Consider the following 25752-nt stretch of genomic DNA (forward strand, 5'->3'; position numbering starts at 1 on the left):
TTCAAATTATTTTTTTTATCAATAACTCAACATTCTACACAGTGAAGTCCTCCTAAAAAACTTTACTAATTGATCCAATGGAGAACGTTATAGTGACTTGATACACTGCAATATACTCTGTGTTGCTCAATGTCTATATGGGTCCAATCTAAAGAGTGTTAAAGTAACATTGAAACAACTGCAGTCCTACTACAGTTGTTGTAATTTGACATACATTTGTGTCTTGTACATGTAAACAATAATGATAATAAACTGTGGCAAGATGTTTAGTTGATAAAACATTTCCGCAAAGGATACACCTGTGTATCCTCGCTCATGACTCCTCAGGAAGCTCCTCGATGACTCCTCACTCCTCCATCCTCGCCTCTTTGCAGTGCATTTAGAGTTATGAGCATTTAGAGTAATGTCCTACAAGATGGCTGAGCTCAATTGTTTTCCGGGTCATAGGATGGAGGATGGAGGAGCGAGGAAAAGAGGAGGGATTTTGAGAAGCACCCCCTATCTCTGAAGATCTCAGCAAAGGAGGATTAAACAACTCCACAAACAGCATTACCACACTCTAAAAAGCAGGCACGTGCAGAGGGGGGGGCTTTGGGTGCTCGAGCCCCTGCCCTTTTTCAAAATGAATCAAAAGTGCCCCTCTCAGACAAATATCAATGATAATATCGTGGTCAATAAAACTAAATAAATGTGATTATTATAACATGACAATGTATACAATAGTAACGGACGGCTCAAAAGTCGGACAATTTCTGTTGAGGCGTTGCCATAACGCGTTGCTATGGGTCGCGTGCGTTTTGATTGATTGCTGATTTTCCACTGTTCGGAAACGGCTCTCGAGCCAAATATGGTCCTTTCAGAGAGTGTGTGGCACTGGCCTGACGAGAAAAAAGTAAACCAATATTTTTTTGTTCATCCATAATCAGAGCTAATGTGTTGATTTAATTACACATCTATATATTATATATTTTAAAGTATTACACAATTCACCAATGCCCGTTTGTCATGTATATACACCAACCAATCGTGATCTGGCAAAGCAAGTTCAAATTCCATTGGGCGATGTGATGTGAAGCGGTAATTTTCTGTTCTTATTCATAAATCGGTTGAAAATGACATGGACAGACGGAACGTAGAACGATTTCCTGCTGTTTGTCTCATTTTATTAATTGCATCACTGACAAAATGGATTTTAATTGACAACAAACAAATCACTGTACAAGACCATGCAGCAACAAAAGTCGCATTAATGGTAAGTAGTGTTAAATTCACTTGTATTTATGTATATTGATACACCGTTTACTATTTCATGAAACTAAACCCAAGTGCCACCGGCACCTAACGTTACAGGCCTATTATGTGAAGTGTAGGCTGGCGAAATGGTTACGTGAAAGGACTTTATTATATTAACGTTAACATTTTTTAATATTATGCAGCATTATGAAAGAAGTATCTTATGTTCTTCAAGCCTGCATTTATTTGATAAAAAACAGCAATATTGTGAAATATATTAAAATAATGGTTTTCTATTTTAAAATAATTTAAAATATAATTTATTCCTGTGATCACAGCTGGATTTTCAGCATAGTGTCACATGATCATTCAGAAATCATTCTAATATGAGGATTTAATGTCACTGATGGAAACTGTGATACTCTTTTCAAGATTGTTGGATTAATACAAAGTTAAAAAGAACATAATGTAATAATATTTCACAATATTAGGCTACTGTTTTTTCTGTATTTTTGATTAAATAAATGCAGGCTTGATGAGCATAAGGATATATATATATATATATATTGCCCCTTTTTTACATTTGAGCCCCTGCCCCTGAAGAACTCTCTGCACGGCCCTGCTAAAAAGAGATGTTGTGATGTTGTTACACATGTGTCAGTTTTAACTCATGCAGTGTGTGTGCTCAGGGACAACACATGCTGTGTCAGTTTTAACTCATGCAGTGTGTGTGCTCAGGGACAACACATACTGTGTCAGTTTTAACACATGTAGTGTGTGTGCTCAGGGAAAACACATGCTGTGTTTTACATTTTTATAGTTTTAAATTTATATTTATGCAGTTAGCAGACGCTTTTATCCAAAGCGACTTACAACTTGGGGGTACACGAAGCGATTGGTCATGAAGAGTCGAGTAAGCGCAACAAGTGCCTGAAATACTGAGACCGTGTACATTGCTCAGTGTAGCACAGGCTAGAGTTGTGAGGGAAAAAAGGAGGAGAAAGAGGAAAGGAAAGTGTTTTTTTTTAATTTTTTTTATTAATGAGGTTAAGTGGTCACGGAAGAGCTGAGTTTTTAGTTGACTTTTGTATGTTGTCAATGATTCTGCGTTCCAGATGGCATTGGGAAGATCTTTCCACCAGCTGGGAATGTTGAATGAAAATGTTCTGGAAAGGGATTTTTTGCCTCTCTGTGATGGTACTATATACTATCCGTACTAAATAGTATTCGAAAAAAGAATTAGTATGTCCCAAATCGTAGTATGTTGAAAAGAGTATTCCAAAGATTCCCGGATGGTCTACTATTTCCTGTCATAATTCGAAGTTCAGATCGATGCGCACTCTAACGGCTGATATTGCCCACAACCCATTGCGAGATAGACGAGGATTCGATTAGAACTACAAACACGGATAAAAAGTGTTAAAAAACTATAAACATGACGGTTACGCGAGTCTGACGGCTAAATAGAGAGGATTGGATAAAGGGGTTTGAGTGAGCAATTATCAGTATTTAACCTGACATAACGATATTTATTCAATGTTAGCCACATTATTTCACCTGATTAGCTGGTTCAGGTGTGTTTTATTTGAGGCTGGAACTAAACTCTGCAGGACAGTGGCCCTCCAGGACCGAGTTTGGAGACCCCTTCTTTAACACATCTCTGTGTTACCTGTAACTCAACTAATGTGTTATTCCTCTTACAAAGAAGTGTGTTGAAACCTTTTACACACTAATGTGTTATAGTTACACAACTTGTGTTAGATGTGTGTTACATGTGACTGTAGGTGTGTATTTGCCAGAGTTACTTCCTGTGTTTGGATGAACACTGAAGCGTATTCAGTGCCGCCGCTCCCACCACGCGCTGCGCGTAGGCCACCACAAGAACCCCCCCCCCCCCCCCCCCCCCCGCTCTACACAATTTGCGAACGCCGCAACCGTGGGCATCATAAAGTGATCGCGCTTAGAGCATCAAAACGGCCAGCGGCGGGACTGAGCATATTGTTAACTTGTGTTTAGTCCATTGACGTTTAAAAAAAGAGTTTGTTTGAACATTTTATCATCTGGATATTTTAGACATCATGAATCTACACACACCAGCTCTTATTGAGATGAACAGAGGTTTAGATGTTGATGATTTATTGAATGTTTAATCTGAAGTCACAAGAATCGATGATCAGTGGCTCCTTTATTTCAGCTCTTGACCCTTTACTTCTCTTTTAATTCTTCTCTTTCTTCTGTAACTTGCTGAGCTCAGCAAATGTATGTGATGATAACATTGCCATCTGATCATATTTTTCTCATGGTTATTTCTGCTGCTTCAAATGTGCAAAATAAACACAGTCACAGCAAACAGAGAAAAACTGATATGAAAGAGTCAAGGGTCAAGAGGTCAAATAAAGGAGCCACTGACAACGATTCTGGAGACTTCAGATGAAACATTCTATGAATCATCAACACCAAGTGCAGCTTCACACATTAGAGCCCTGCACGGGCCTCAAATCTAGGCCCTAGCCCGGCCCGTGTCTGAGAACTTATCAAAATTCTCGGCCTGATTCCGACTGGAGCCTGTGTTTGTTTTTTTTTATCCTCCCAATTACAAATTGTTGCAGCCATTGAAATAGTTTGGTTTTGTTTTTAATGTCAAAGTGGTAATATTTAGTTTCGTGTCTTGTTTGAAGCATTTTTTTGTTTGTTAAATTAAAGTTTTTGTTTTTTAAAGTGACGACCAAGCAGCCAGAGGCCGACAGTGAGTTAACCACGTTTGATCAATTTAGCCTCTCAAATCAACACTTGACTTGTCTTGCTTATAATACAATCCATAGATATAAAATACTTCAAGCATCACAATGTTAGTTTAAACGTTTAGTCTACTATCACCACCACCAAAGTAAAAAGGCATTTTTGACAAGCTGAGGCAGGCTGATGCTGCACGCAAGCAAAACGGGCTACACAATCTAAACAAATAAAAAATAAAAAAACATGCAGGTTGTCTTACCTTACACCTCTCCGCAAAATCAATATAAATCCGATCTTCAATTCCCGCGCTATATGCACATTTAACCCCTAGGAGTCTGAGCTGTTTTGGGGCCCTTTAGAGGTTTTGACATACTCTGATATTTGTGCTTTTTTCAGTTGCTTATAAACACATTAATGGCAAAAGTGTAATTATACTGTATTCAGCACAAACTGGGCTATCATAATATGTGAGCAACATGTATGTACATGCTTGTATTTTTGAGAGAATAATGTTTATGCATGGTTTTTGAAAAAAAAAATTGTTTTAAAATGAAGGCCTCAAAACACACAATAGATATGTGTCCACAAGACGTTTGACTAATGGGTGTTGTTGCCTAGAGTGTTTGCTTCAAAACTGATGTGAGAATAATTGAGCCTACTCATTCACATAAAACAATACACTGATTTAAAATATATATATATATATATATATATATATATATATATATATATATATATATATATATATATTACTTATATACATACATACATACATACATACATACAACAATTTATGAGATTAAAACAATGTTTTTACTCCAAACTTATTTTGTATCACAAGTCAAATAATTTAAATAACCTTCTGTGATCTAATTTGGCTTCAGTTAAAAAAAACTGACAGAAAATATATAATTTTACAATATTCTGTATAATGATAAAAACTATTATGAATGCACCCAACAAGGTATAAAGAACACAGATAAACCATACATTGTCGCGATTGTGTGTTTATTGTCTTCAAACATGTCTATCTGCATGTTCTAGCGATCTCTGGAAGCTTTGTTTATGTCAGAGACTGTGTTCGAAATCGCCCCCTATACCCTTAAATAGGGCACTAGTTGAGGGAACAGCCATTTGTAGGTGTGTACGAAACCATAGTGGACGTTTTTGAGTGCACTCATTCAATCCCACAATGCACCACAATAACGAGTGTACAGCCGATGTAGTACGAGCAATGGCTGGAGAAGAGGCTTGTTCAATGCACCAGCTCTGCGCAGACCGATCGGCTCATAAGTACCTCGAGAGCGTTTCGAGAGCAAACGACTCCTCATGCTTTTGAATCGCTCTCACTCTCAACCATAGACTGTGCTCTCAGCTCACTGTGAGAGTCGCGCACTGAAAGAGTTACCACTGTCCGATTCGCCCCGTGTACCCTCCCACTGAGCAAAGTTATGTCCAAAAGACGTCTTTTCAATGTCTTTGCCCCTAGAGGCGTACGTTGAAAAGACGTCCACTGAGGAGCCAGAATGAAAGTTTTATGACGTCTGTATTAGACGTGTTCTGCACGTCCGATATAGACGTTCATGGAACCTCAAGGTTAAAAACTAGTTAAAATGTGAGAGAATCGTGGGATTCAATCCAGGATCTTCTTGCTGTGAGGAGACAGTGTTTCCCACTGAGACACTGGTGCTGCCCTTAATCACAGACATAAGACACACTTTGACTATTTCTGTCAGACGTCTACAGAAGCTCTTACTGGGAATTAACAGAGCTTTAGATGTTGATGTTTATGTTTCATTTGAAGTCACCATTGTGGTGGGAAGCGTTTGCTTTAGTTGGGCTCTTGGTCCCCGTATTTGTGTTAGCTTTTGTTTGGATGTTATAACTGTGTGTGTGCGAAACACAATAGTTGTGGCTGAAAAAGCAAAGATAAAGCGACTTCAGGTGTTGTCAGCTCCTTGTTGATGAGCAAATCATCAGAAGTCTAGAATCTGATGTTGTGCTTTTGAGTTTTGTGTTCTTGTTTGGCAAATAATCATTTGTTTATAGCCTCAATAGCCTTGTGAATCCACTGTATCGAGACCAGTAGCAATAAAATAATAACTAATTCAGAAAGATGAAAAAACAGAAGGTGCACATTGTTTTGAGCAATTATTTCACATAGTCACACACAGTCATCAAGATTTTGCATATGATTCACAACAATGGTGACAATCAAAACAAAAAAGCTTCATGCTGCAATGCATGATGGGTAGCTTCATAGTACAAAACTCATGCTTGATTGTCACCGTTGTTGTGAAGCATAGTCATAATCTTGATGTCTGTGTGTGACTATTTGAAATATTTTTCAAAACATTTTGTGCACATGCTGTTTTATCCATGAGAATAAATTATCATTTTAATGCTATTGGTGCCAAAGCAGTGAATTCACAAGGTTATAGTGGCTTTAAACAAATGACTATTTTTCCAAACAAGCCCAAATCTTAAAACACAACATTAGCTGCTTGCTTTCTGATGATTTAGCCATCAACAAGGAGCTGACAACACCTGAAGTCACTTAATCTTTGCTTTCTCAGTCACAACTATTGTGTTTCTCACACTCACAGTTACAGCAGCCAAAGAAAAGCTAACACAAACACGGGGACCAAGAGCCCAACTAAAGCAAACGCTTCCCACCACAATGGTGACTTCAAATGAAACATAAACATCAACATCTAAACCTCTGTTAATTCTCAGTAAGAGCTTCTGTAGACGTCTTGAAGTGTGCTAAGTTGTCTAAAGTGTCTAAAGGTGTGAGCTAAGTTTCTTTTATTTTCATGATTTCTGGACAAACACACACTGTCTGTGAGTTGCTTTGCAATTACAAATGGGAAATATGTCCACAATGAGCACATTTGAACTAGTTTTTAACCTTGAGGTTCCATGAACGTCTATATCGGACGTGCAGAACACGTCAAAAACAGACGTCATAAAAACTTTCATTCTGGCTCCTCAGTGGACGTCTTTTCAACGTACGCCACTAGGGGCAAAGACAGTGAAAAGACGTCTTTTGGACATAGCTTTGCTCAGTGGGCAGCTCATTCTCCATTACTCCACTAGTCCACTTAAAGGATTGAATGAAATGAGGGTATAGGGGGCGATTTCGAGCACTGGAATGTCACATGGTATATATCTTCTTCATCTGTATCATATTGACTACATGTGCACAGAGCGCCCTCCGGCTGCCAGTATGAACTGAAAACACAACACATCAGAGTATCCAGCGCTCATAATGATTACATCTGCGCATTTTGGGTAAAGATTGAATAAACATTATTTATACATTTATTATAACCACTATAAGCTTGTGAATCTACTGTATTGGCATCAATAGCAATAAATTGATCCAAAAATGATCCTCTATCCTGTAGAATGATAAATTAAATAAAAGTTGGTTTGCAGTATGTGCATACAACGTTTTGAGCAATTATTTCACATAGTCACACACAGACATCAAGATTTTGCATATGATTCACAACAACGGTGACAATCAAAACAAAAAAAGCTTCATGCTCCAATGCATGATGGGTAGCTTCATAATACAAAACTCATGCTTGATTATCACCGTTGTTGTGAATCATATGCAAAATCTTGATGTCTGTGTGTGACTATGTAAGACATTTTGTGCACATGCTTTTTTTTCATCCTAATGAATAATTTTGATAATTGATCATTTTGATGCTATTGGTGCCAATACAGTGGGTTACAAGCTTATAGTGGTTATAATAAATGACTATATGCTAAACAAGCACACAAAACTTTTTTAAAAAATCAGAGGCCCATTTTCCAAAAGTTTAGTCATCAATAAGGAGCTGACAACACCTGATGTCACTTTATCTTTGCTTCTCTGTAAAAGGCGGCAGCCTTTTGACGCTCATATTATAATCAAAAGTACCGATGCGGTTTTCATATTCATAACTCCTGACACATATTAACAAATGATGGTCACTATAAGACTTTCAGAATAAAACATAGGTAAAAAATGGAAGCTTACAATACAGTATTAACTGTACTTATTAGTACTTACTTAATACAGTATTTTTTCTGTATAAAAAATAATTACTGTATAAAAAAGAATTACTGTAATTTGCCATTAATGTCATAATACTTAAAATAACAGCTTAAATTAACTGTAAATTAACAGATATTGTTTGTAATTTTACAGAGTTTTGAGCACAATTTAAAATAAATAAAAATGGGCGTAAACGAATTAGTTATTTTCCATTAAAAAAAAAAAAAAAAACAATTACAGCGTACACACATTACAAATGTGACAATTTGGAATTGCAGGAAATGTAAGATCATAAAAAATAAAATAACAAAAAAAAATAGTGAACATGCATTTTGGAATTGTATTTTGTAAATACATTTATATTGAGACTATGACTTCATAATAATATGTTCAAGTTTATCTCTGCAGACCCCTGCTACAACTACACTGTGCTGGACAATCCATGGAGATCCATCAATAATACAGGTGGCAGCATGTGTGACACGTCTGTCTCCTGGAGCGGCTGGTATCGTCTCTTCATTAACAACATTAGCGCTCATATCCCAGACACGTGTGTTGCTCAGTCCAGCTGTGGCACTGATGTCCCACTGTGGATACGTGGTGGACACCCAACAGTAACGGATGGAGTCGTCACTCGAGATGTCTGCGGTAACGCTTACAGTTACTGCTGCCATTTCGGGTCTTATCCCATTAAAGTCAAAGCCTGTCCAGACAATTATTATGTCTATGAGCTGGTTAGTCCAACCCGCTGCAATCTGGCATACTGTGCAGGTAATTATATTCACATGAGCTCTTTCTGCACATTCACGATATTTGTGTTTCTGTTCATTAATCACTATTCCTCCAAACTTTCAGACACTGGCAGTGTTAACACCATCTCTACATCTGTCACACCAGTGACCGTCTCTCCTGGTAATGTAACTCTGTCTCTATTGGCTTATTTTCAGAATGTTTCTAATGTATGTACAGATCTACTATTGGATAGATGTGGGCTTGTGTCAGAAGAGTAAAATATTTACTAATATTAAATACATATATAAATATACCAGTATCCTTGCCTGTGCATAAAGGTCATGTAAGATAAATGTAGAGCGATGACATCAGCTCGTTCTGTGGCTGGCTGTCAGTAACACTGTCGTTCTGAATATGTTTTTTCAATAAAGAACTATAAAATAGAAATTCAGCTTCATTTAGAGCAGAGCCTGTTGATGGAACGACACATCTGATTCATCCTCTCTGTACTAAAGGCACATGATCTTTGTCATAGAGTTCAGTTTAACCTGTTAAGATTGGCTAGGTTAAAAAAATACATCTGATTGGCTGAAGAATGGCTGAAATCACACTCCCGGTAGAAACTGATATACAAGTGCATGGTATGAGTGCACATGATTCATCTCTTGTAGACAGGGGCTGCTGTGGACGGTTCCTCTGAGGTGGAAGGCATGTTTCTTCCTGAATTAATGTTACCAGTATTTTGCCCCGTATATGTATTTGCAAGGGTGTTCTCGTCTGACAGAAATGAAGCCAATCTGGTTAGTAATAAGTGAAGCTGGTAATAAGCAGAGGTGGGTAGTCCAGGGGTCAGAAAGTAAAAGTCCTGCCATATTTTTATTCCACTCATGAACTCAGTCAGCTGATTTCACTCATTAATTCTACCTCATGACTGAAAAACTGCACAGTAAAATCAGCAGTGTAAAAATTGCAGTGTTAAAAGTGATTCATTCCCAAAGAGTTAAATTATCAAGTGTTAAAGCGTAACCCCCTCTGTGTAATTATGAGGGTGCTACATAGTGTACATTTATTTTTACACTGAAAGTGCAAAAAAACGCGCCTAATAGTTTTGACTCCGCCCTTCGACGACTGCTGCCTCTCCAGACGACGACGCCATTTTATCTTCATTCGACTGAGATGGTGGGTTGGATTGCTTTTCTTTCTAAAATGAAATACATTTACAATACAAGTACATTTGTTAACATTTTTAGTTATATATAGTGATGAACACATTTATAAATGATTAACTGTGCATTTTTGTCAGTATTAAGGAAGCTCGTCAAGTTCATGAGAAGATGCCGAGATATACAGAAGAATGTGAACTTTTCTCATGCCAATTTGATTTCCTAGATGAAGGTGATTTCACGTTTAAAATATTTTTTGGGATGTGTTTACAATTTGTTATATATACTTTTAGCTTATTTCATTTTGGTTTGTTCACAGCCTTTATGAAAGTGTGCATTCCCGCCTCCAGTCACACGGAGGCCTGGTTTTCCGACGAGTCAGTCAGGCAGTGAAGTTGAAGAAGCTCTGAAGCAGCAACATTTGGGCTTTTTCTGTGCAGATGAGAGAATTCTTCAAATGGTAATTGTATATTTGATTTGTAAGCATTAAGTGTGGCATTATGTTGTGTCCTTTTGTTGAAACGGTAAACGTGTCTGTGTTATACATTAACGTGTTAAGAATTCAGTTTTTGTGACGCATGCGCATTATTAACAGTGTGTTTAAGCGTCTTGTAGCGCTTTTTGCAGACTGAGGTGGGGAAGCGTTTAAACTTTTTATTCGCCCTATGTTTAAGTGTGAATTACATCAAATGCACGTTGCTTGTTCTTAGCACTGAATATGATATCATGTGAAAGTGAGTTAAAGCTAATCTGTAAATCCGTTTGTCTTCCAATTCAGTTAACAAGTTACGTTATTTGCCTACGTACTGGCAGAGCATACAGTTACTTTAGCTTGAAATCAGTGTTTATCAATTCATACTGCATGTTATTTTGGGATAAAAAAATGTCCTAAATATTTATCTCTTTGTGTTTAATATTTTCTGTTCTAATTCTTAAACGTAAATTCTAAACGTGTCTTAAAATGTAATTTATAACCAAGTTCATTTTAAGATACCTTACTAACATTACACATTTAAATTATATAAATGTATTTAATAATCAGATTAAATAAATATGTAAATAGTTTCAGGTCTCCATGTGAACAAAGTTTTTTGGCTATTAAACTTTAACAGTCATTTAATTGATCCTAAAAACGAAGGGTGTGAATATAAATTCACAATTTGACACCCATGTTTTATAGACAGCTCTCAGCGTAATCAAAATTAAGCGTAATCACAATTATTTTTTACTAATTTAAATTGTATTGCATAACTGAATTTTGGAAATATTATTTTGAAATCCTTTTCCAATAGAATTGGCCCAGACCCCTGCAGTGTGAAGTGAAGGAAGCTGCTCTCATAAGATGGGAAACTGAGTCTGATGTTCTTCTGAGTGATGGAAGCCCTTCAAGAAAGCAACAGACTACTGAAGATGAATCTAGAGTTGTGAGTGTCATGATATATTTTTCTATGTGCAGTACAAATTTTAAAACATGACAAATGAACATGTAAAATTAAAACGTAACTGGGCAACCACACAGTATCTTTGTTCAGACCTGGAATTTACGTGTCTTGGGTGATTGTGTGTCTTGATTCATGATGACACATCAATCACTGTCATCATATTAAACTGCAAAAAGTTTAAAATTGTTGTCATTTCTCACCCTCATGTCATTCCAAACCCGAGAAGACTTTTTATTCATCTTCAAAACTCAAATGAATATGACAGTCCATGCAATTACCACATAGACGCACGCTTAAAAAGTTCATAAAGAGATCATAAAACCAATCCAAATTAATGAAGTGGTTTACTCATTCTACTCGATTGATTTTGAAATAGATTTAATGTAGACTTTTATTCGCATATAAACATTAATCAACAAACATAATAAGAAAAAGTTAATTTGGACTAAACAGATTGATTTATTTGGATTAGTTTTAAAATCTCTTTATGATGTTTTTGAAGCGTCAAAGTGGTAGTTGTGTAGCTGCCAATGGAGGGACAGAGCTCTCAGATTTCATCAAAAAGATCTTCATTTGTGTTTCAAAGACAAAAGAAAGTCCTGCGGGTTTGGAACGACGTAAGGGTGAGTAAATAACAGAATTTTCTTTTTTGGGTGAACTATCCCTTTAATAAAAGAATTTGACCTAGACCTTCTTGGTTGCATTTACACCTGTACATCGAGTTCACTTGTGCGTCACCCAAGATGAATGTTAAAGGGTTAGTTCACCCAAAAATGAAAATTCTGTCATTAATTACTTACCCTCATGTCGTTCGACACCCGTAAGACCTTTGTTCATCTTCAGAACACAAATGAAGATATTTTTGTTGAAATCCGAAGGCTCAGTGAGGCCTCCATTGGCAGCAATGACATTTACACTCTCAAGACCCATAAAAGGTACTAAAGACGTCGTCCATCTCACTACAATGGTTCTACAATAATTTTATGAAGCGACGAGAATAGTTTTTGTGAGCAAACAAAAAAATCAAAATAGCGACTTTATTCAACTTTATTCTGTGCCTCAGACATGGCGTACGGGTGTCGAACGACATGAAGGTATCAATTTTTATTTTTGGGTGACAGAATTGTATTTTTGGGTGAACTAACCCTTTAATGCCAGTTGTGAGTGAATGGTGCTACCCTGTGACTACACAATCATCTGAACAGAATGGTTCCTGAGAGTTATTATCATGTCATTATGCTATGTAACTGTTTAGTGATTTTTTTGTTGTTGTTCGTTTTGATTTTTAGTGAGAAGACCTCAGCTAAGTTCCCGGAAAGGCTTCTTCCAAGACCTTCAAGGACCTGATTGACTGCAGAATATGCTGTGAAAGAGGATGAAACCAATGATTCAGGTTCGACTATAATTCAGAATAAGATTATCTATACACGTTCATGCATTTTTTGCTAAAGTTGTCACATTTGTTATTTAGAATCCGCAACGATCCTGCATCAATTCATCTCCTACTTCATTTGATTCCACCATCACCACGAGACTGCAAGAGAACTGAAAAGATGTCCTCATATCAAGCTGAAAAATATTGTCATCCTCAAAAAGGTATATTTGGACATTTCTGTCGCACTACCTCAAAATTAGTCTGCCTCAAAATATTGCCAGTTGTGAAGATTGTATTGTGGAAAACTGATACAAAGATGGCCAATTGGAGAGCTGACTGAGTTTTATTTTTTATTTTGTCTATGATCATAGCCAAGGAATGATATACCAGAACACCTTGATTGAATTGAAGAGACCACACAGCCACACCTGCTCACTGATGGGACAGGGAGGAACAGCATTCATGGATGCTACACAACTGTCGACAAGTAGCTTTCTGCAATCTTGTTCAAATCTACCTGTTATATTTGTTTGTGTCCGGCAAATTTGATGATTTTATGCGTTTTATTAACTTTTATAAAATGTTATTTCTGTGAAAAACCTCAAGAATGTGATTGACTAATTGACATTTACACATCTGATATGTTTTAAAGTAGCCGCTTTGTCCATTTGTTAAATAAACTTTGGATTTATACGTCTGAAGACTCTTGATTTTATGTCGGATCTTGTACATTAACACCATATAATAGTGTAAAAAAATTGTGTAAAAATTGTTTTGCACCGAACAGAATATTTTATTAATAACACTTATAGTGGAATTAAATCATCACTAGGGGTGATAAACACCCCATAGTGTAAAACTTGAACAACAATTGTAAGTGTAACACTTTACACTCACGGTGTAATTTTTCTACACTGTAGGGTGCTATATTAACACTGTAAATTCAACACTACAAACGGTGTACTTTTTACACTAATTAGATTGGGACCATATATGATCCGGAGTAGTGTTAAAATTAACACTAAGTGTTAATTTTAAGTGTAAAATTAACACTAAGTGTTAATTTTACACTGCGTTTTTTACTGTGTGAGGAGCCAGATGGGTTTGACCTGGACTCTAACAGACAGTTTTGCCCTCAGTTTCCATGGAGGTCTCACATGGGTTAGCCCAGATTAAATGAAAACTGCTCAGTGTGCACACTACAGGCTGTTAAATGTAACACTGAATCAGTTTATGTTAATGGGGGTTAATGAGATAATTAAGTGATGATTGAGGGATGATTGAGCATTATTGAAGACTCCTGATGATAATGAGCAGAATCACTGAAGGACAGAGAAACACAAGAACTACAACTGACTTCAGACACAGCCTTAGATGAAATCAACTTAAGATAAATTGACTTTATATTTTTCAGACTTCAACAGAAGCTCTTATTGAGAATGAACAGATGAGTATTGTTGATGATACAGATTAATCATCAGTAATCATCACATAGAGACAATCTCCGAGAAGCATTACCCAGGTGAAAAATAAATATATTTAAATTGTGCTTTTTTGGACATATTTATTATATTATACTAAATACTAAATACATATTAAATGTATTATTTTGAAACAACTTTAAGTATATTAAGTGCATTTTAAGATATGCTTAAGATCAATTTTAAGCTATTGGCAATATATTTTAATATATTAAATTGTGCTAAAATGGAACAACTTTAAGTACATTTAGTGCAATTTAAATGTATTTCTTTAAAATAAATTTAAAATATATTTTTAATAATTAATTTTAATGCACTTCAAGAACATTTTAATAGCATTTTTAGTACATTAGAAATACATTAGTATTACACTACACAGTAAAATCCCCAGTGTTAAATTAACACTACTCAGAGCACATATGGTCCCACTCTACAGAGTGTTAAAGTTAATGAGATAATTAAGAGATTAATTAAGTGATGATTGACCACTAGTGGTGACACCTGATGATAATGAGCAAAATCACAGAAGAAAAGAGAAAAAAAGAAAAACACAAGAACTACGACTGACTATAAAAAAGACATCAAATCTCTGAAGATCTCAGCAGAGGAGGATTAAACAACTCCACAAACAGCATTACCAGCTTCACACATTACTAACCAGACTGACTTTATTTCTGTCAGACGTCTACAGAAGCTCTTATTGAGGTTTAGATGTTGATGTTTTATTGAAAATAAAAGTAGTTTGAAGTCACCATTATGGTGATTAGTGTTGCTTTAGTTGGGGTCTTGACCCTTGACTTGTCAGCATTTTTCTCTCTGGCTGCTGTAACTGTTTGTTACGGTGAGAACAGCAAGAGAAAATTGATGATGACAAGTTGATGATAGATGATGTTAGCTTGTTGTTGTTGATGATGCAGTTGTTATCATCATATAGTGCCTTATTTGCTGATCTCCTGAGAGTAATTGATTATAGTAGCCTTGTGACTCTACAGTAGAAGATCCAGCAGTGTTTTCATCACATAAACTAAATGGTTATCAAAAAATGTGTACATAAGTTTTGTACTCCAGTTTATTAACACATCACATAATAAGCACTTCTAACTCCTGCGAGTTATACTCACACATAGACATCAAGAATCAGCTTATGAATCTCAACAATGGTGACATGATTCATGCCGCAATTAATTCTGGGTACGTCACGCAAAACTCATCTATGGCTCCCAGAATGCATTGTGGCATGAAGCATGTCACCATTGTTGAGATTCATAGGCTTAGTCTTGATGTCTGTGTGTGAGTTAAACTCGCAGGAGTTAGAAGTGATTAGTGTACAATCTATTTCAAAACGAATTCAGCTCTTCTGATTAAAACCCTGCTGGATCTTTTCTAGAATCACAATAAAAAAAAAGTTAATAGTATATTGCTCATACTCAGTCATAAAATCGATTAATTTAATTACTACACAATGATCATATTTTCATCACCGAGCAGTCGACAGCATCTGATTGTGTTTACTCTTGCTTTTCTTGCCATAGCAAACTCAGTTACAGCAGCCTGAGAAACACAAACATTAAAAAGTCATCAAACTGCCCAACTAAAGAAAACACTGATCACCATGATGATCATATTAAGAACTAACAATTTTCTAAACAAAATCAAACAAAAAATCTGTCAATTCTCAATAAGAGCTTCTGTAGACGTCTGACAGAAATAAAGTCAGTCTGGTTAGTAATGTGTGAAGCTGGTAATGCTGTTTGTGGAGTTGTTTAATCCTCCTCTGCTGAGATCCTCAAAAATGTATTGTCTTTTTATAGTCAGTCGTAGTTTTTGTGTTTTTCTTTTTTCTCTTTTCTTCAGTGATTCTGCTCATTATCATCAGGTGTTCACCACTAATGGTCAATCATCACTTAATTAATCTATTAATTATCTCATTAACTTTAACACTGCTTCAGTGCTTCACTGGGGATTTTACTGTGTATGACAAGTGACTTGGGGCTTTACCGAAAAACAAAAACAATTAAATAACAGACAGATTTTTATATGAATGACTCAAAGGAAGCACAGAAATGAGCCATTTGGAGCCAGTTGTGCTATCATTTTCCTATCAAGACATTTTCCGAATCACCCTCCATAAGGCATGATTCAAAATCTGTACATCAGAGGTGATACGAGATTAAATCATACTTACTTCTCTCTTCTTTGCTTGTCTCTGCACTATGTCTTCTATAGCAGCTGATCTGAAAGGAAAAACTAATTAATTAATATTTCACAAAAAACAGGCAGACAAATGATGACGAACGATTTGTTTTCTTTTTAAGAATGACGCGAGTACAATGAATGTACCTGGTGGGTAATATAACCAAAACCCTTCACAGCCTCAGCAGTTTCAGATGTACACTCTCTTATAAGCATTCCTTTTTACAATTTAATATTTGTACGTATCTGTAATTAAAAATATATTTTAGAAAATAAACAAAAAGGCAGGTTGTCAAGCTTGAACAAATATAAATACCAATCAACTTTGCCATAGTTGACTGGTCAGCTCAAGACAAAGTAAATGTATGTTCTTATAACATGGTTATTTCAAACTTGGTAACACTTTACAATAAGGTTCATTAGTTAACATTATCAGTTAACATGAACTAATAATGAACTACACTTATAAAGCATTTATTTATCTTTGTTAATGTTAATTACAACATTTACTTTCAACATGCATTATTAAAATCTTGTTAACATTAGTTAATGCACTGTTAACTAACATTAACAAACCATGAACAGCTGGATTTTTATGAACTAATGTTAACAGAGATTAACTAATGATGAACAGAGGTGTTGTTCATGGTTAGTTCATGGTAACTAATGCATTAACTAATGTTAACTAATACAACCTTATTGTAAAGTGTTACCTCATACTTTTCAAAGATCATTTACCTCATTACCATGAAGCCAAATTTATCAGAAAATCTGAAATAAATACACAACTACATTTTGCAAATAAAAATAATGTTAATGTAATGTTGTACAGGTTAAAATGACTAATTATGTTTTCTGCCGATGCATTGGACAATGTTTTTAGTTGTTTTAAGACAGACAAATGTCACCAGATCGATTTTAAACAGATTCATCAAAGTCTGTAGCCTGGATGCCAGCCGAATTTAGCCCCGCCCACAAAATGTTTTGCTCGGGCAATTCGGTCTGGACTCGCTCCATAGAGGAGGAATTATGCCCGAACAGAAACTGTTCGGACCAATGAAATTGTCAGGGCAGGCTTTAGACGATGATGGACAGATGATCAACAGTAACGTAATCATCCACGTCATCGAAGGCTCTTGGGTTGAATTTGCTCTTATCCTAAACGGAGAACTTGTTCGTATATGCGTTCACCTTTACTATTTCTCTCAGAAACGATGATCGTGTTGGTAAGTACTCTGTGTATCCTTAAATTATTTTATTACTGCCAAAGATCGTTTACACTCATGTTTTTCTTGTAACGTTACTTAATCATGCGTGCATGCAGACAGGGTTTCCAAGTGTTTTTGCAATGTCGCGCACAATTGCTACTCAAAACGTTTGGTTGGCAAAATATGTTATTTTGGCAAGGTTGCCTGCTAAAATTCGCATTCCTGGGTTTATATAATCACATAATTGGGGTCGCTTCAACCCGCGGACATGGAGAAAAACACGGACTTGGTAACAGTGCAGTTGAGTTCTGTTGACATTTGACAACTAACGTTACGCGTCGCTCCGTTGCTCTGATTGGTTGTGGGTCTATCCAATTGAGGTCTTTCCTGGCTCGGTTGAAACACGCCCCATAATCAAAGCTCAATGGAGCGGTACCAGACTCAAATTCTGACTAGAATTGAGTATGGCCACGCCAGGCTACAAAGTCTGTAGAAAGGGACTTTATATAGTGCTGAATTTGCTAAATATCTAACATTAGCTGGTGCCAGTATCATGTTACAGCGGTATTCCACTGTTATCTAGCTAGCAAATGCATAGCAGCCCTATCCACCTAGGAAAAACTAAACAGCTATTTATTTGTGCAAACAGCTTTTAAAACTTACCAGAAACTTCTGTGGGCAGTATCTTCATCTCTTCACGTTTGCTTCGATTAAATGTAGCTTTGGCTCTGATTGGTCAAATTGAATGTACATAAACTGAAAACAAAAAAGTGTCAAATACATTTTGTGTCAAAAATACGACTGGCATAGAAAAGAACGTGAATTAAATAAAAATCTTACCTGGAGTCACAAAATAATGAGAGATTTATAATCCTCCGATGAAAGACAAGTTGCCAAAACTGATCACGTTTCAAAATGCTCATGCAAAAAACAGCAACAAAAAAATATCGCCCAAGTAATCCATATGAATCACATGTTTTCCTCAAAGTCCTCTGAAGAGACACGATCGCTCTATATGATTCACAGTTTAAATTTAGATTTATAATCACATTCTAGCAACATACCGGTATACACGCACAGCATCAGATAATCGGAATCTGAGGTACGAGTCATAGGGTCAGGCTGAGCTCATTATTATCATGAGAACCAATCAGAGCCGCTCATCGGCTCTGGAACCAATCAGGAGTTTAATCATGTGTGGTTTTAATTTAAACACAAGTAAAAACAGGGATTTTTTTTTAAAGATTTATGATTTATGATCACGGTTCTCTATATAGATCAGTGTTTATGATGCATTTCAAATAATATGATGTTGAAATCCTTATGGGAATTTCAGTAGTAGCCTATTACACAGTAAAATCCCCAGAGTTAAATTACCACATGGTGATTAGTGTTTGCTTTAGTTGGGCTCTTGACCCTTGACTTGATAATATAAATTTTTCTCTGGCTGCTGTAACTGTTTGTTATGGTGAGAACGGCAAGAGAATCTTGATGCTTGTTGTTTATGATACAGTTGTTGTCATCATATAATGACCTTATTTGCTGATCTCCTGAGAGTCATTGATTATAGTAGCCTTGTGACTCTACGGCAGAAGATCCAGCAATGTTTACATCAGATAAACTAAACGATTATCAAAAAATGTTTACATATGTATAGTACTGCGTTTTAATAACACATCACACAATAAGCACTTCTAACTCCTGCGAGTTTTACTCACACATAGACATCAAGAATCAGCCTATTAATCTCAACAACGGTGACATGCCGCAATGCATTCTGGGTGCATCACGCAAAACTCATCTATGGCTCCCATGATGCATTGTGGCATGAAGCATGTCACCATTGTTGAGATTCATAGGCAGATTCTTGATGTCTGTGTGTGAGTTAATCGCGCAGGAGTAAGAAGTGATTAGTGTACAATCTATTTCAAAACTTATTCAGCTTTTCTGATTAAAACCGTGCTGGATATTTTCTAGAATCACAATAAAAGAAAGTTAATAGTATATTGCTCACACTCAGTCATAAAAATTGATGAATTACATCATTATACAATGATCACATTCTCAACATCGAACAGCCAACAGCATCTGATTGTGTTTACTCTTGCTTTTCTTGCCATAGCAAACTCAGTTTGGGAGAAACACTAACATTAAAAAGTCATCAAACTGCCCAACTAAAGAAAACACTGATCTCCATGATGGTCACATTAAAAACTAACAATTTTCAAAACAAAATCAAACAAAAAATCTGTTAATTCTCAATAAGTGCTTCTGTAGTCGTCTGACATAAATAAAGTAAATCTGGTTAGTAATGTGTGAAGCTGGTAATGCTGTTTGTGGAGTTGTTTAATCCTCCTCTGCTGAGATCTTCAGAGATTTAATGTCTTTTTTATAGTCAGTCGTAGTTCTTGTGTTTTTCTTTTTCTCTTTCCTTCAGTGATTTTGCTCATTATCATCAGGTGTTCACCACGAATGTCAATCATCACTCAATTAATCTCTTAATTATCTCATTAACTTTAACACTGATTCAGTGTTACTTTAACACTCTGTAGAGTGGGACCATATGTGCTCTGAGCAGTGTTAATTTAACACTGGGGATTTTACTGTGTACAAACAGATAATAAACAACATTTGAATCTATGATATGATTAAGTATGCATATTGAAATGCAAATAGTTTGTAAATGTTTATAATACATTATAATTTGAGACATTTTAAATGTTAAATGTTTTTTTAAATATCTTTTGAAAATATTAAAAAGATAAATGCATAAATATATAATATATATTTAGCATTATATATGTATTATATATTACATAAATATATTGCATTTATAAATACACTAAATATATGTTTCTTAAAAGTATAATTAAGAATATATTTATTACCAAAGTATTTCTAGTATACTTTTTAGAAATATATTAAAAAGATGCTTGTGTTTGGCATATTTCTTAAAAGTATAATTAAGCATATATTTATAACCAAAGTATTTCTGGTATACTTTTTAGAAATATATTAAAAGTACGCTTGTGTTTAGCATATTTCTTAAAAGTATAATTAAGTACATATTTATTACCAAAGTACTTCTAGTATACTTTTTAGAAATATATTAAAATGCAATTCAATATATTTTTAATGCACTTCAAATAAGCATGTTGGGAATACAAATGTATTATAAGCATGCTACTTGAATTTCAAGTATATTTATTATATATTTCATAGTACGACTTTTTCACCTGGGTAAATATTATAACTGTGTGATTTTCAGCATGAGATACAGCAGTGTTTTTATCAGATAAAATATTTAATGATTTAAAAGTTTATTTTGCACACCTGTTTATAGACACTTTCAGCCTCCTATGAGAATTAGGCACAAAGACATCAAGAATCAGTGTATGAATCTCATCAACGGTGATATACTTAATGCCGCAATGCATTTTGGGTGCATCATCAAACTCAATCTGTCGCTCCCAGAATACATTGCGGCATAGAAACCTGTCACCATTGTTGAGATTCATGGGCTGATTCTTGATGTTTGAGTGCGAGTTAATTTCACAAGAGGTTAATGAACTTAGTATTCAATGGATTCTGATCATTTCTGATTAAACTGAGAATCACAACAATAAACAAAATGAAAATAATTAACAATGTCACCATTATAAAAGTCAGACATAACATCAGTGAGTTAAGCCACAACATGATGATTGTATTCTTATCATCACTGAGCCATCATCAAATGTATGGAATTCAAAAACTGCCAAAAATGAATAAATACATAAATTAATATACAAATAAATGATAAAAAATAATTACTTATACATTTATTTCCTTATGTATATACGTATTTGTCCTTATTTATTTATTATTTTATTTATTTCCACATTTATTAATTTCTGCATTTATGTATTTCTATATTTATTTGTGCGTAGGGTAATGAGGAGGCCGTGGTTTACCTCAGACATAGCAATCGAGCTCAGAGTAGGCGAGGGTGAAGCGTTGAAGCCACAGTGACACCTTGTGGTCGAAATACAATACGTATAGTTTACTGACGTTGACACTGTCTGTGACTTGGACAGGTATACGGCCAAAATCTTAAATCTTACTGTGTGACATGGATAGGCTACTCTTTATTCCGGACATGGCCGTGGAATGAGTTCATGAGTGGAATAAAAATATGGCAGGACTTTTACTTTCTGAACCCTGGACTACCCACCTCTGAAAATAACAATATCTGTTAATTTACAGATGCTGTTTGAAATTTTACAGAGTTTTGAGTACAATGTAAAATAAAATAAAATAAAATGACAGTAAAAAAATTAATTATTTTCCGTATTTTTTTATTTATTTTTTTTATTTTCAGTGCACACACATTTAGGGTGATTTACAAATATGTGACAATTTAGAATTGCAAGAAATGTAAAAGCATGAAAAAATTGTGAACATGCATTTGGAATTGTATTTTGTAAATACATTTATATTGAGACTATGACTTTATATTAATATTTTCAAGTTTATCTCTGCAGACCCCTGCTACAACTACACTGTGCTGGACAATCCATGGAGATCCATCAATAATACATATGCATCAGTCTACATGTGTGACCAGTCTGTCTCCTGGAGCGGCTGGTATCGTCTCTTCATTAACAACATCAGCGCTCGTATCCCAGACACGTGTGTCCCAAGGGGTCACTGTACCACTGATGTCTCACTGTGGATACGTGGTGGACACCCAACAGTAACGGATGGAGTCGTCACTCGAGATGTCTGCGGTTACGAGGGCAGTTACTGCTGCCATATCGGGTCTTATCCCATTAAAGTCAAAGCCTGTCCAGACAATTATTATGTCTATGAGCTGGTTAGTCCAACTCACTGCTATTTTGCATACTGTGCAGGTAATTATATTCACATGAGCTCTTTCTGCACATTCATGATATTTGTGTTTCTGTTCATTAATCACTATTCCTCCAAACTTTCAGACACTGGCAGCGTTAACACCATCTCTACATCTGTCACACCAGTGACCGTCTCTCCTGGTAATGTAACACTGTGTCTCTATTGGCTTATTTTCTGAATGTTTACTATGTACTCAGCAGGCACAGTACGTCAATGTGACGTCAGGAAGATGTTGGACTCCAACTACGTCTACAGAAGCTCTTATTGAGAATTAACAGAGGTTTAGATGATGATGTTTTATTGAAAATAATAGTTTTGTCTGACGTCACAGTTATGGTGATCAGTGTTTGCTTTAGTTGGGTAGTTTGACTTGACCTTTTGATTAGTGGTGGTGAAATGAAGCTTTGTGAAGCTTTGAAGTGTTCCAGCCAGATGTGTTGCAAAGTGGTTAATTTCTTGATGCTTCAAATGCACACTAGAGTCACCTGCTGGTCAATGCAAAAATGGTGCTTAAAAATTGTCAGTACGGTGACAGTGCCAATATGTGCTCACAAAAGCTTGATATATTAACGCACACACGTACATGCTTCGAAGCCTCAGTATCAGGCGTAACATCACTACTTTTAACATTAGTTTTTCTCTGGCTGCTGTAACTGTGTTTGTTATGGCAAGAAACACAAGAGAAAATGTGATCAGATGATATTTTCTTACTTGATGATAAAGATATGATCATCATATAGTGGTCTATTTCACTGTCATTCAGAATCTAATCTTTTGATAAATTATAATTTTGTATTATTAATTATAGCAAGTCATAGTAGTAATTCTACATTGTCTACTTAACATTTTGATCTCCAGCATCTATTAGACCTGTGGTTGTCAAACTTTTTGGGGCCAGCGCCCCCCAGTAGGTCCCCTATCGCACCCCCATCAAATTAAATGTAGTCCAGTTGTCTTCCCTGAATTGATTATTATGCTTAATATGCTTATACTTATTGATAATTCATTTATTATAATTAGGTTATATTTACACTACCATTCAAATGGTTGGGTCAGTACAATTCCTTTTTCTTTTTTTTGAAAAGAAAGTGATACTTTCATTCAGCGAGGATTCCTTAAATTGATTCAACGATACATGTAATAAATTCATTTACAAAGCTTTTAAGCATTTTTAGTGATTTGTAGCCTTTGGCAATGTTGAGGTTCCTTTAAAATCCTGTCCCTGCTCCCCCGAAGGTTAAAAAGACTTTCGATTTTTTGACTTGTTACAAAATTCTGTTTGAAATATGTCCATAGTGGAATTTTTACAGATACGTTTTCAGTTTGTTCTTCCTTTTCTAATACTCTTGCAAAATAATATTTATCCCTTAGTTTTAGAAGAAGTGTCTTATTTTCACTAGTATGTCTCTCAGGTGTTGAACAATAGTGCATCTTTGAGAATATATTTAGTATGAGTAAAATACTTAAGTACTTTTAAAAATCAGACACTAAGACTTTTACTCAAGTCATATTGGAATTGATGACTTCTAATTGTCATTTTCTCTGTAAGGAATCTGTACACTGTCAAAAAAAAAAAGAGTAAAAAATTTTACCTTTTTAGATTAGATTAGATTAGATTAGATTCAACTTTATTGTCATTACACAAGTACAAGTACAAGGCAACGAAATGCAGTTTAGGTCTAACCAGAAGTGCAATAGCAGCAAGTGCAGGATATACAATGGATGCGTAAGTGCAGGACATGGATATGTACTGAATATGTATAAATATGTATAAATAGAGAGACGTTATTACTATAAACAGAACTGAATTTACAGGTGAATATGTACAGTGAATAAATATACAGATGGCTATTACTATAAACAGAATTTACAGGTGAATATGTACTATGAATACAATATACAGATGGCTATTACTATAAACAGAATTTTACAGATAGAGGTATACAATAATATGCTAGGCTAATATGAGGAATAGCAGTGGATTAGGGTAGTGCAATAAATTATGGACAGAGCTATCCGGAAAAAAAAAAAGTGGAAAGTGCAGTGGAAAGTGGTTGCATATTACAGTTAGAAGTACAGTGCAAAATGCAAATGTAAACATTGGTACTATAAATACAGTCGGCAGTGCAAATGAGCATAATCCAGTTAAGATATGGCAGTGCAAGATGCATATGTAAACAGTTGTTACTGTGATAAACAGTCGGTAGTGCAAATAACAGAGTGAAGGAAGATGTGAGGTAGGAGAGTTATCAGTTTATGAGGGAAGTGGATCAACGGGGGTTTGAGTTCAATAAAGAGACAGCTCTGGGGAAAAAACTGTTCTTAAGTCTGCTGGTCCTGGTCCGGTGGATCCTGAAACGCCTGCCGGAGGGCAGGAGAGAAAACAGTCTGTGGGCTGGGTGAGAGGAGTCCTTGAGGATGCTGCGAGCTCGATGCAGACAGCGTTTCCTCTGGATGTGTTCGATGGCAGGCAGTGGAGTCCCTGTGATGCGCTGGGCAGTTTTCACCACCCGCTGCAGAGCCTTGCGCTCCGCAACAGAGCAGCTCCCATACCATACTGCCACACAGTTGGTCAGGATGCTTTCTATTGCGCAGCGATAGAAGTTCACCAGGATAGCCGAGGAGAGCTGATTCTTCATCAGTGTCCTCAGGAAGAAGAGGCGCTGGTGAGCCTTCTTGACCAGGCTGGAGGTGTTGGTCGTCCACGACATGTCCGCCGAGATGTGGATCCCCAGGAACTTGAAACTGGAGACACGTTCAACAGCCATTCCATTGATGTGGATGGTGTCGTGTGTGCCTCTTGACTCCTTCCTGAAGTCCACAATGAGCTCCTTCGTTTTGGTGGTGTTGAGGAGCAGGTTATTATCAGCGCACCATGTGGCCAGGTGCTGGATCTCCTCCCTATAGGCAGTCTCATCGTTGTTACTGATGAGCCCAATCACCGTAGTGTCGTCCGCAAACTTGACGATGGAATTAGATCCATACACAGGCTTGCAGTCGGCAGTGAAGAGGGAGTAGAGAAACGGGCTTAGCACACAGCCCTGTGGTACACCAGTGTTAAGAGTGATGGATGTGGAGCAGGTGAATCCTGAACGAACATTCTGGGGTCTGTCAGTTAGGAAGTCCAAAATCCAGTTACACATTGAAGTGTTGATGCCCAGGTCTCCAAGTTTGGCTATTAACTTGGATGGGATGACAGTGTTGAATGCTGAGCTGAAGTCAACAAACAGCATGCGTGCATACGT

At 36.1% G+C, this 25752-nt stretch overlaps 1 protein-coding gene across 1 annotated transcript in view; it reads left to right on the forward strand.

Moving 5' to 3' along the window:
- Positions 1-24072, forward strand: part of LOC307123348 (uncharacterized protein) — a 39870-nt gene extending 15798 nt beyond the window's left edge. The window contains exons 6-9 of the mRNA XM_079811868.1: positions 8429-8791; positions 8876-8932; positions 22138-22506; positions 22591-24072. Of these exons, the coding sequence (XP_079667994.1) occupies positions 8429-8791; positions 8876-8932; positions 22138-22506; positions 22591-22685 (884 nt within the window). The 3' untranslated portion in view covers positions 22686-24072. The remainder of the gene's footprint in view (positions 1-8428; positions 8792-8875; positions 8933-22137; positions 22507-22590) is intronic.
- Positions 24073-25752: the final 1680 nt, after the last annotated feature.

This window comes from Gobio gobio (genome assembly GCF_949357685.1).
Source record: "Gobio gobio genome assembly, chromosome: 3".
Classification (NCBI taxonomy): domain Eukaryota; kingdom Metazoa; phylum Chordata; class Actinopteri; order Cypriniformes; family Gobionidae; genus Gobio; species Gobio gobio.